The sequence below is a fragment of the Mugil cephalus genome, chromosome 2 (assembly GCF_022458985.1).
Source record: "Mugil cephalus isolate CIBA_MC_2020 chromosome 2, CIBA_Mcephalus_1.1, whole genome shotgun sequence".
In the NCBI taxonomy this organism is placed as follows: domain Eukaryota; kingdom Metazoa; phylum Chordata; class Actinopteri; order Mugiliformes; family Mugilidae; genus Mugil; species Mugil cephalus.
Window position 1 is genome coordinate 31,854,851 of NC_061771.1, and position 12,506 is coordinate 31,867,356.

General features: G+C 42.5%; 1 protein-coding gene across 1 annotated transcript; it reads left to right on the top strand.

Moving 5' to 3' along the window:
• Window positions 1-2,346: 2,346 nt before the first annotated feature.
• Window positions 2,347-6,842, top strand: LOC125003779 (ladderlectin-like). Its single transcript, XM_047577956.1, has 9 exons — window positions 2,347-2,373; window positions 2,733-2,848; window positions 3,867-3,914; window positions 4,166-4,201; window positions 4,288-4,338; window positions 4,435-4,526; window positions 4,624-4,749; window positions 5,685-5,781; window positions 6,509-6,842. The coding sequence occupies exons 2-9, from the start codon at window positions 2,785-2,787 to the stop codon at window positions 6,577-6,579; spliced, it is 585 nt and encodes a 194-aa protein (XP_047433912.1). The 5' UTR covers window positions 2,347-2,373; window positions 2,733-2,784; the 3' UTR covers window positions 6,580-6,842.
• The last annotated feature ends 5,664 nt before the right edge of the window (window positions 6,843-12,506 follow it).

Genomic DNA, 12,506 nt, shown 5'->3' on the forward strand with positions numbered 1-12,506 from the left:
TGAAGTGCTGACATCACTGTCACGTTTTATGAGATTTGAACTTTCATTTACTCTATTTGTTGTTATGTCTTCGAGGAAAACAAATCACTGGAATGAGAGGCAATAATTAACCGTTTATGACCGTTCACCAGAGGTGAAAAGGACGACTTATATGTGTGTCAATAAAAGTTCTTTTGCAATAGCATCCCACAAAAGAGGTTGCAGTGGCACTTTTGGTTTGAAGAGTCTAGTGGGTCCATGCAGAAAAACCTTATAATGCAATCCACAATCAATATAACAGTAAAACATGTGAGAGGGGACCACAGCACATGACAAGAAGCAAGCGACAACTGAATAAAAAAAATAAGATAAGATAATATGTTTGGGAAACTCAAATGTTACACCAGCACAAGTCAAGAAAAGAACATTGACCATGAAAGAAAGTACATAGGACACAGAGAGCAGGCAGCAAAAAATACATTAAATAGGACAAATACAACAGTCAACAAAAAGAGAAAAGAACAAAGTAACAAGTTGTAGATAACATGAAGACAAAAAATATTCTATGTATTGGCTCAGTGAGGCTATATGTGTGCTGTGTGCTGTTGCATAAAAGAGCATCTGAAGCGTTTAGGAAGATCCTCTGGCTGATTGAGCTGCACATGAGCTACAGCTCGTCTTGCAGAGGGTCAGAGTGATTGTCCAGGACAGTGTGTGTCCTTCACCCTCCTCTCAGACACTGTTCCCAAGCAGTCCAAGTCCAATCCCACAACTGAGGGGGCTATCCTCACCAGCTTGCTGACCCCACCCCACCAGCAGACTACAGCAAAGAAGAGCGTACTGGCAACCATAGATTGGTAGAAGGTCTTGAGGAGTCTACTACTGATGCAGTGTTGCAGAAGTGTGTCACCAGGACGGCCTGACAACATGAACCTTAAGATTCCACCAGTAGGTCTCGTCCTTCTCCTGGAGCTCTGCCACTGGCGAGTTGTTTCACGATGCTCTGTTTTTGCTATGGAATACATGTTTGTGGGACTGAGGAGCTCCTCAAAGTATGCCCCACGTCTGAGTTTTTGCCTCCGCGACTGTGCTGGCCATCTGGTACCGGTCCAGTGCTTCCAAAGACCCACGGACCAGCTATGGCCTGTAGCCCTCCTTCTCCAGGCCTTCCCCTGCCATCAGATCCAACTCACCATCAGGTGGTGATCAGTTTACAGCTCTGCTACTCTCTTCACTCCAGTGTCCAGCACATATGGTCCCAGGTGAGATGATACGACTACAAAGTCCATCAACGACCTATGACCTGTGCCATCATGGTGCCAAGAGCACTGATGATAACCACCGGCAGTAACAGCAGTACGGCTGAATGAGACGAGTCATGTACTTTGTAACCATAGATATAAAACGTGATAAGATGATGCTAATGGTTCGGAGTTGCTAGCTAGCGTGCTAATGTGGTGCTAACACTACATACATACATTGTGCCTTACTGTTGCATGTTCTAATATTTGTGGTGCAGTGTTTGACAATAAATGTTTTCATAAAACGTGATAAGATGATGCTAATGGTTCGGAGTTGCTAGCTAGCATGCTAAAGTGGTGCTAACGCTACATTGTGTCTTACTGTTGCATGTTCTAATATTTGTGCTGCAAGTTTGAAAAATAAATGTTTTTGCACTGGAAAAATCCAACTATTTTTTGTAAGATTATATAAGAATTATATTGACACCTTTTAAGTGTTATGGGGGTAACACTTGTGTAGTTAAGAAACAGTCCTCAGAGAGAGTTAATTGCCAACGTTTGAAGAGGTGTGGACCCATATGGACACTTTAAAAGTGTTAAGATCAACTCTTACAGTGTTAATTTGGGTATGTTGATTTTACTGCGTATATTCCTTATATTTTTTGCGTGAATTCTAACTTTAATTGTCTACTTATTCTTACATATTCCTATTAACTGCATTGCTGTTTGTTCTTAACACTGGTAAAGTAATTTTCCCCTGGGATCAATGGAGTAATTCTGATTTTGCGACAGGTGCGATCTGATGAATCAGAACAGTTGTTCATGCGAGGTCAGAGGACAAAAACTATCTTTGAACTAAACTTGGGTATGATTGTATCATAAAAATTAATCTGTCAGATCAGTTGTTTATTGGAAGATTTATATTACCAGTGTTATTACAAAACATATCATTAAAGTCCATCAGTATTTCCTCATTGGCCTGAGGAAGCATTTATAGCTTCTATTTTTGGAGTAAAACATGGTAAACAAAGTCTTTCAAGGTCTGGTCAAAGGGAATTATTTACCTGCCTGATGTATTTAAAGGACGGAGCAGCCTCCTCATTGACACTTCATCAAAGAACTGAAGCCTGAACATCTCTATCTTGACTCCCAGGTAAGACACCTGCTATTGTTCTTCTCTTTCCTAGACTTTAGAAAGGCCTAGCTTCCCTCAAGGTTCCAGCTTATTTGTGGTTCCTAGAGTTTCTAAATAGGAGGTAGATATTTCAGCTACCAGGACCCTCTCCTGAGGAACCAGCTCCCAGATTATGTTCAGGAGGTAGACACCATCTATACTTTTAACCTTTTAAAACAGTCTTATAGTTGGTTCTGGCTCAGGTGAAGCTCAACCATCCCTTATTTATGCTGCTATAGGTCTAAGCTGCTGGAGAACTGGATAAATTTCTATTGTTATTGACGCTATATAAATACATGCTAATAGATTGTGTTCTGTGTCATTCTGTTTCCCACTAGACATAAAGCATCACCACTGTTCTCCATCCTCACCATCATCATCATCTTCATCATGAAGGCTCTCCTGATCATGTCTGTTTTGCTTGGTTGTGTTCTTGTGGCCACGGCTGAAGAAGGTCAGAACTTTTCTCTTCACTTGTACAGTTTGCTAACATCTTAAGTGGTGAAGCTGGACTCACTAAAGAGACAAAGCCAAAATAATTCAGGAATAGCTCCAGAACTATCAGGTCCATATTTATGACACCGGTCTCTATGAATAGGTCAGACTTCAGAGAATGTATCCCAAATGTGTGACTGTAAAAATGTCTGGTAAATTTGTGATAAAACAATGTACAATTTTTAAATGTCTTTTAGATTAGATATTAAAAAACATCCTGATAGCAATGATATCACAAACAGACTAGAACTCGACCAAGAGTTTCTAGAAATACCACGAAGCTCACATATTCTGCAAAGGTTCTAGTAAAAATAGAACCAGACCCCCTCTCCATTTGGACATTCAGATAAAACCCACAGTGTTCCTTTTACCTCTTGAAAGAGAATCTGACTCCAAAATACAACTGATTCCACTACAGGAGTCGACATACACACAATTCAACCTTTGGACATGGGCACGGGTACCATGGTATTCTACATTTGTGAACGGTATATAATCCATAAAAATATTGATATTTCCTCCACAAGTCTGCTGTTCACACATGTAACTCCAGAGGGCAACGAGTCATCAAAGAATGACTGATATCAGAGTAAAGCTAACTTGCAGTAAAAGGTGTTGTTTATGTTGTAATTGTTAACTGTAGTAACACCATTAGACCATTAGATAGAGACAAAGAACCGCATATAAAATGGCAGGCTCAGGGATTCAGTCAGCAATGGTGTCTTTGCATTAGAGGCACGGTCCCACCACTGGGCACCATTGTGCATGGCAGGATTATAAGCTTTAATAGGTTTTCCTGTGTCAAAAATGTTGTTGAGTACAAGCAAATAATAAATAATAAACTTTATACCCAATGAAATGTCCATAGTTTTCATTTGTTGTCCTTTGATGTCCTCTGTGGACACTTTTTGTAGTGTACTTGTGTGTGAATACTTGGTTTTATGTAATAATAATATATAAAAATAATGTTCTCTTAGTTGGAGCTGCTGAAGCTGCACCACAGGAGCTGCAAGAAGACAACAAGTGTAAGTTGAGTTCACACGTGAAACAACTGTGCATAAAAGTGCTTCAACTTTTTGAACAGATTGTGTTTTTGTCTGTTTCGATGTTTCTTTGTTTGTTGTTTGTTATCTGACACCATCTGACCCCTGGTACTCTGCACTCAGTGTCAGGCTTTTGTTGGCCATTGTTCGTTGCTAATTTTGAAAAGGCTACATTAAACAGATTTTCTGACTTGGTAAATATAAACTGTTTGTTTTCTCCGTTTGTATCTCAGTGGTAGAAAATGAAGCTGCAGGTTTCGTTCCTGAAGGTAAAAACATATTTTGACTTGTTATATCCTCCATATTAGTGTGAAGAGTGTGATAATAATGTAACATCGGTTTTTTCTCCTTTTAGTTAAAGAATCTGTGGAAGTTTCTGCTAAAGAGGTGGCCTCACCAGCCCAAGGTTTGTTGTCTTAGATGAAACCCTGATTATTATGTTTTCTATTCGATATATTCACATTAAATGAATCTACTTTCTGGTCGTGTCTCGTCTCCACAGCACGGTTCTTCTCATGTCCCTCTGGTTGGGTCAGATACAAGAGTGATTGCTATCTGTTTGTGGCCTCCAGCAGAACCTGGACCAGTGCTGTGGTGATTTACATTTGTTACTCAGAGAAACACTTTCAGCTTGCACTTTGTGCAATAAATTTTGTTATATTAACACAACATTTTTGTGTCTCCCTCAAAGACCTACTGTGCCAGTTACGGGGCCACCTTGGCTTCAGCCCATGACGTGTTTGACTACAATTTCCTGCAGGATCTCACCAGAACATCAGGATATACTACCGCCTGGATGGGAGGATTCTACTTCCAGGTTATTAAACCACACACAGAATTTCTACATTTCTACATAAAAATTACACAAAACATCAACAGATTTTCTCACGATTCCTAAAAGTAGACAAAGAACCTGATCAAACACATGAAACAGAAATATTATACTTGTGTATTTATCGAAGAAAATCTTTTTATTTCTGTGAGGTGTTAAAATCAGTGAGCCCTTGTGTCCAGTGTGTGAGTCTGTGAACTTCTTTAGACTAAATGTTTGTGGTAACAGCTGATCAGTGTCTACAGCAACTTGAAGGAATCTGATCCCATTCAGAACAGAACCAGTTGAGTTGTGAGATGTTGGTGGTTTCCTCTCATCAACTGATGCTACAACATTTCTATTGGATGAAGGTCAGGACTTTGACTTGCTCCTAAACATTCATCTGGTTCTTCTGGAGATCCACTGGTGTTCTTGGGCTCGTTGTCTTCCTCCATGACCCAGTTTCTCTTCACATTCAGCTCATGGACTCATGTCCTGACATTTTCTTTTAGAGTTCACTGGTAGAATTCACAGTTCATTGGTCCATCAATGATGAGCAGATGCAGCAGAACAGGCCCAAACCAGGACATTAGCGCCCCCATGTGTCATGGAGGGATGAGGTTCTGATGCTGGAATGCAGTGTTGGTTCATCTCCAAACATTTAAACCAAACTGTTCTACTCTGGTCTCATTTGTCCACTAAACATTGTCCCAAATGTTCTTTTTGGACAGAGAGCAGTGTCTTTGTTGTTCAAAGAGAAGGTTGTGAACAGATTTAACCTTAAATTAACTTCTAATTCTAGAGGTTCACCTCACAGATATTTAACATTGTCTCATTTTCTTGAAAAAGTATAATATTTCTTCATGCAGTTAGTTAATAATATAAATATTGAAGACCCTCACATTTCTATTTAACATCTTCTTTTTATACTTGATGTCCAGGGCTGGAGATGGTTGGACCAGAGTACCTTCAGCTACTCCAACTGGTATTCACAAAACTCAGTCACTTCTTACCCGTGTATCTACCTCAACATCGCAAGTGAGACAAACATTTCTATCTCTCATTCTCTCATGAATATATACAATATTTTCCAAATGTAATTCAGCACTATATAAAATCTCCTACAGCTCTGAGAGGGAGATTTAACTTTCTATATCCTGTTATAATGTATATTATTTAAAAATAAATAAATACTTTCTTTGGAATAATTGCAGAGAGAATAAAGTTAAAAAAAAATGTGTGTGAACTGGAGATTAAACAAGAAACAACAATCCTATAGAACATATATATATATGTGTGTTTGTGTGTGTGTGTGTGTGTGTGTGTGTGTGCGTGTGTATTCTAAAATGAATATTTACTGTATTGAAACTCCCTCTACTTCAGATTTTATTAAATTATGGATGAAATATGATACAGCAGGTTTATGTGTTCATTTACTTCAGTAACAGTCTGAGGTACTATACTACCCTATATACTGTAAATATACATATATTTTTTAAGTAATTGAAATTAAACTAAATTGATTAATAGTTTAAAATGTCATCTTAAAATAAGCATAAGTCATCCTCAGTTTTCACTCATCACATTTAAAAGACTCATCCTAACCTACGGAATATATATATTTGCTAATCCAGAGATAATATTCAGAGACACAGACATTAGTTTTGTCAGTCCATCTTGAGAAAAGAAGAATCCAACTGATTTTGGGTTTTATTTTCTATCATTTCATATGTGAGATTTAATGAACCAACATTTTCTCTTGCAGTTGGCTGGTCCAATAATGTGTGCACTGCTGGATATCCGTATATCTGCGTGAAGAAAACAGACACCTGCTGAACCATCAAACATCAGGACTTCACAGTCTCTGGAATATGATGCTTCACATTTTGAGTGTTTTCATTTAAACTGTATTTAGATTTTAGGAGACAGGACGGGACTCTCCTCCCAACAGTGTCTTTGATTGATGCTGTTTATCGTCAACTAAGGTTGAAGTAACTTTTTGTTGATTACTTTCCTCTGAAATCAGATTTATAAAGAAGCTGAATGATGATTGTCTTTTTCATTACTTTTTTTGATACACCTGTTTTACAGAAACAAAAATAAAATATGTCATAAAAAAACTAATGTTTTGTGTCCTTTGTGTAAAAATTTGGAATATGGTTTGCTCCTCGTCACTTTGGTTAATGGAGTTCAGCTGTGTTAACCGTACCTGCTGTTATGTTCCAACCATAGTCAGAAAACACAGGGGAGCACCGCTCCAGGGCTGATCTTTCGTGGTTAAATCCCCCTAGGGATGGGCATCGATTTTCGAATATTCGAATAGTCATTAAATCATTAAAAATCGAATAGTTCATTGTATCTGGAAAAAATATATGTTGTATTACTAGCGCTTTCCGCACGGGGGCCAAGCTGTAGAAGGAAACAAACAGAGGAGAAGACACGATGGAGAAATTACTGCACCTGGCAAAAAGTTCCATGTGGAGCTATTTCCAAAAAACAAGTGAGAAAGAGGTACATACAAAAGAGGTATGTAAACTCTGCGAGGCAAAGCTTTCATATCACAAGTCGACAACAACCATGCACTCTCATATGAGAGCAAAGCACCCGGGTGAAAGCGGCGGGCCTTCAGCACGGCAACAGTCAATTGCTAGCTTTGAAATGTTCACGTCAGCAATGCTGTCTCAGGTATGTTCAGTAGCCTAAAACGTGTTCAAAATTAATATTATTATTGTTTGAAGTCACTGCACTATGTGTTCATGGTTTGTTGTGATGACGTTATTAATGATTTATGAGAGTATAAACCCGGTCCCGCACAACCACCTTTAGTATTGTAATAAGCCATGCGTTCGCCTGAGTCTTCGGCAAATATCACATGCTTCACTCACACTGTTACGTATATTAGCGTTTTTAGAATTACACACGACTTTAACCCTACTGCGTAAATACAGCAAACACAGCTGCAACACATCCCCTCAGAGGATTTTTTTATTTTTTTTAAATGGACAACCAAACACGATAAACTAGCTCCAAAACTGTATAAGAACTGTATAAAGTCTATAACAGTATCCAGGAGAACATTTTTTTCTCTGTTTGGAACTCTCGAACAGTCTATTCTCCTTTAGTGGGCAACCCACTCACCAAACCTGACAGGTGAATGCCGGTTGCTAGGTCAAGGCCCGGAGAGTCAGTGTCCAACGTTGGGGGTAGCATCTCAGTTGGTGGCCAGCTCTGAGCCTGCTGAACCACCCACGTGTTGTTCAGGGGATTGATAAGGGTTCAGCTGGTTGTGATGGACAACCTTGGCCCTGGTCTTGGGCCCCTTTTGAATGCGGTAGACCAGGTCGTCCAGCTACCCCAGGATGAAGTATGGCCCCTTGTATGATGGAAGGAACTTTTTGACTTTGTTCTTGAATGTCTTTCTACCTTTGATAAGATACAACAAAGAATCACCTGTGTGCTGCAACAGTTCTTGTCATAGGTTGGGAGTGAAAGCACTTGCCCTGTGCCTGGTCGTTTTGTATGCCATGACAGCGTAGGGAATCATAAGAGCTCAGGCCTGAGGGCGCGAGGTAACACAATTTGTGGGAAATACTGGGTGCCATCCACACAGTAGAACTGTCTCACCAATATTCCATCAGGACCAATATCTGGGGACCAGCCACTAAACAGCTCAGTTTCTTTTGTAGTAGTCCGGTAAACTTTTTCTGTGGGGTTTGTCGTTATCAGCCGGCATGGCTACTTTTACCCCCACCAGATTTAACATCACCTGGGTTATGTCAGAGTACAGCTCACATTGTACAGCCTAATGACTGGGATTCGCAGTGTGAAGGGAGGGGGCTGGGATTCTGCATGGACAGGACTGGGGACAGGGCCTCCTGCACAGGCCGCCAGCGTTAGCGTGCAACCGACCGGGGCAATGGATGATGTCAAAACTGTACTCACCAAGCCTCTCATGCCACCTAGCCAGCTGTCCTTCAGGCTCCTTCAGCTTAGTTAACCACTGGCTGCTGTGGTCGGTGCAGACGATAAAAAGCTGCCCCAATAGATAATGTCAGAAGTGTGACGTGAATTCCACCACAGCTGGCAGTTCCCATCGTGTGTTACAGTAGTTTTGTTGGTGTTTTGTTGTTTTGCCATAGGCCAACACATGCTCTTTGCCCTCCTGAATTTGCAAGAGTACGGCACCGATACCACTGTTGCTGGCATCTGTGTCAAGTATCACATCCTCTTGGTCAAGAGGATAACCCAAGACTGGCACGGTGGTAAGCTGCTGCTTTAGTTCATCGAAAGCGGCATGGTATCCTTCCATCCACTGAAAACATGTGCTTCCGAGTCAGGGCATGAAGTGGGCCAGCTATGGAAACAAAGTCTCTCACAAAGCGGCAATAGTATGATCCAAGGCCAACAAATTACCTCACTTCCTGCAGGGAGGTTGGTGTTGGCCACCCCTGTACCTTCTGTACCTCGCTGGGATCGGTGGCAACGCCTTCACCCGAGAAAATGAGGCCCACGTAATTTACTTGTTGGCGGAAAAGACAGCATTTGCTGGCTTTCAATTTGATATTAGCCTGATGGAGTCTGCTGAAAACCTGGCCCAGCCGCTCCAGCATCTCCGAAACATCCCTGCCCAGTACTCTGATGACGTCCAGATTGACCAAACAGGTCTCCCACTGCAGGCCGGCCGAGACACAATCCATCAGGCACTGGAATGTTGCATAGCACAGTCCAAACGGCATGACATTCAATTCACACAGTCCACTTCTGGTGCAAAAAGCTACTGCTTTCTTTGCTCTGGATGTCAATTCAACTTGCCAGTAGCCAGATGCAAGGTCCACTGTGCTGAACCACTTGGCAGCAGAGAGAGTGTCCAGTGTATCTTAGATGCAAGGTAATTGATAAGCATCCTTAATGGTGCAGTCGTTCAGTGCCCTATAGTCAATACACAGGCGGTATGTCCCATCCTTCGTACGCACCATCACAATTGGCGAAGCCCAGCTACTGTTGCTGCTGCGAACCAGGCCGGCCTCCAAGCCCTGTTGTATCTCATTGTCAGCACTGTTGCTTTTCCCATGCCATCTGGCATGGTGATTGCTTAATGGGGACCCCTGGGCGGACCCCTAGCCTGGTGCGGCCAAGATCAATGGGACTGGTGGAGAACGCATCACCATAAGCACAAAACAACAATGCTAGCTGGAGCAGATCATTGTCTTTAAGTTCTGCAGAGCTCTGGGCATGCAGCTCCTGAAGGTGCTGAGGGACAGTTGGGAAACCAGTGCTGGTTTGCTCAGGCTGACGTTGGCCATTGGTGGACTGTCCAACTTCTGCAGGCTGGAGGAACCTTGCAATGGTCCCCTCTATGAAGGGGCACAGCCTTATGGGATTCTGCATCCACCACGACATGGGCCACCAACACTTTGTGTTTCTCAACAAAACCTTTTGTGGGGCACAACATGACTTCCCCTTTAATAGTTGTGCTGAGGTGGGTGTTGCCTCATATCATATATTCTTCTCCAGGCTCTAGTGTGGTGGTACAAGCCACTCTCACAACATGCGTCTTTGGTTTACTTTGTGATTGGAATATGACACCTCATCCCCAAACAATACAATTTTGTGGTTACCAAAATCAAGGTGCACTTTAGCTTGTGCCAGGAATGGGTGGCCAAGGAGGGCTTCATCACCAGCTATATCAGCAACAAGGAAATGCATGCTCACCTGGTGATTATTCATCTGGACAGGGAGGTGAGCTTGTCCAAGCACAGGGACATTGTCAGGCCCTACACACCGTAGAGTCCTCGTACTCAAGTAGTAAAGAGGGAGGCAGATGTCTGGATGGATAGAATTGTAGTGATATAGGGGTAACACACTCCTCTGTGCTCCACTGTCCAACACTGCACACACCTCTAGTACCAACATGCAGATGCTCATCTCCTGACCTGGTGACTTTAAGTGAATTACGGAAGGCTCTGAACTTACAGGTGCTGCTGCTTAAGCTTGGCCTTTGGTGGTCTTATGTGGGAAGGGACAGCTCCTCTTCATGTGATCCAGGCCTGAGCAGTTGTGACAACGTATCTCCTCCCACTTGATGTCTTTAGAGCAGGGGGGGAGTCTGAACAGACAGTATCTGGGGTGTGAGGGGTCAGTGGAGATTTTACCTGCCCCCTTTTCTGACCCTGTATCGGTACAGGTCCTGGATGGAAGGAAGGTCAGTACCAATAATCCTCTCTGCAGACCTGATTGTCCTCTGCAGTCTGTCTCTGTCCTGTCTGGTGGCTGATCCAAACCAGACCGTGATGGATGCAGTCAGGATGGACTGGATTATTACAGAGTAGAAGATGATCAACAGCTCCTGGGGCAGGTGGAACTTCCTGAGCTGACGTGAGAAGTACAACCTCTGCTGGGCCTTCTCTCTGACAGTGTCAATGTGGGAGGTCCACTTCAGGTCTCGTGAGATTGTGGACCCTAGAAACCTGAATGAATCCACGGAGGGGACGGGTCCTGTTTAGGATGGTAAGTGGAGGGGTGGATGGGGGTTTCTTGCTAAAGTCCACAGTCATCTCCACAGTCTTGAGCGGGTTTAGCTCCAGGTGGTTCTGACTGCACCAGAGAACCAGCTGATCTACTTCCCCACTGTATGCAGACTCATCCACGTCCTGGATGACTGTGGTGTCATCTGCAAACTTCAGGAGTTTCACAGAAGGGTCCCCAGAAATGCAGTCATTCGTGTAGAGGGAGAAGAGCAGTGGGGAGAGAACACACCCCTGGGGGGCGCCAGTGCTGAGAGTCCAGGTGCTGGATGTGAAACTTCCCAGTCTCACCTGCTGCCTCCTCTCAGTCAGGAAGCTGGTGATCCACTGACAGGTGGAGGGGGGCACAGTGAGCTGGGACATCTTGTGGAGAAGCTCAGAGATGATGATGTTGAACGCCGAGCTGAAGTCCACGAACAGAACCCGTGTTTAGGTCCCTGCAGAGTCCAGGTGGTGCAGGGGGTCAGTGATGTCCTTCAGGTGGGCCAACACCAGCCGCTCAAAGGCAACCATTCTCGTTGGGAAAAACCGTGATTGTCTTTGTGGGTAGGACAGCATCAGTGCAGAAGTGAACATGATGATGATAATTATACTGAGCCTTTTAAAAGATTCTGGCCTTGGAGCTGAGAACCAAACTAAACTAACTATTGTGAACTAGAATCAACTCAGAAAATGACTCATTATTCACAGATTATTATTATTCTTTCTCACCAGTGACCTGGTTTCTCTGAGGATGGAAGAAGCTCCCAGGTTTTGGGTCCAATCTGGGTCATTTTGTCTAAAATAAATTATAATTTAACGTGTGAAAGTCTTTCCATCTTGTTCCTAAATCTGGATCATCGCCCCAGGTCAACAACCATGTGTTCCTGGTTCTGGCCCAGTGGTAGGTAGAGATCCATTAGAGACAGCAGCTGATACAATATTCTACTGACCACAAGTCCACCGTGAAAATGATTTTTGTGAAGGTCCAGGCAGATTTCTTTGAATCTGACAACACATGACGACTGAAATATGATTGCATAAAACCTCAAATCCAAAGTTACTCTGAAAGAAGAAGCTGAGAGACACACAAAACATGATATGAAAATGATAGACTATTGGGAATAATTTAATAAAAATGTAAGTCAGTTTTGTGTACCATATTGTAGAGTGTTAGCTGTTTGTTAGTGATGCTACTGTTTTTTGTGGGTTATGAATGACTAAAAATATCCATAAACAACAGTTGAATGGTTCTTGTGG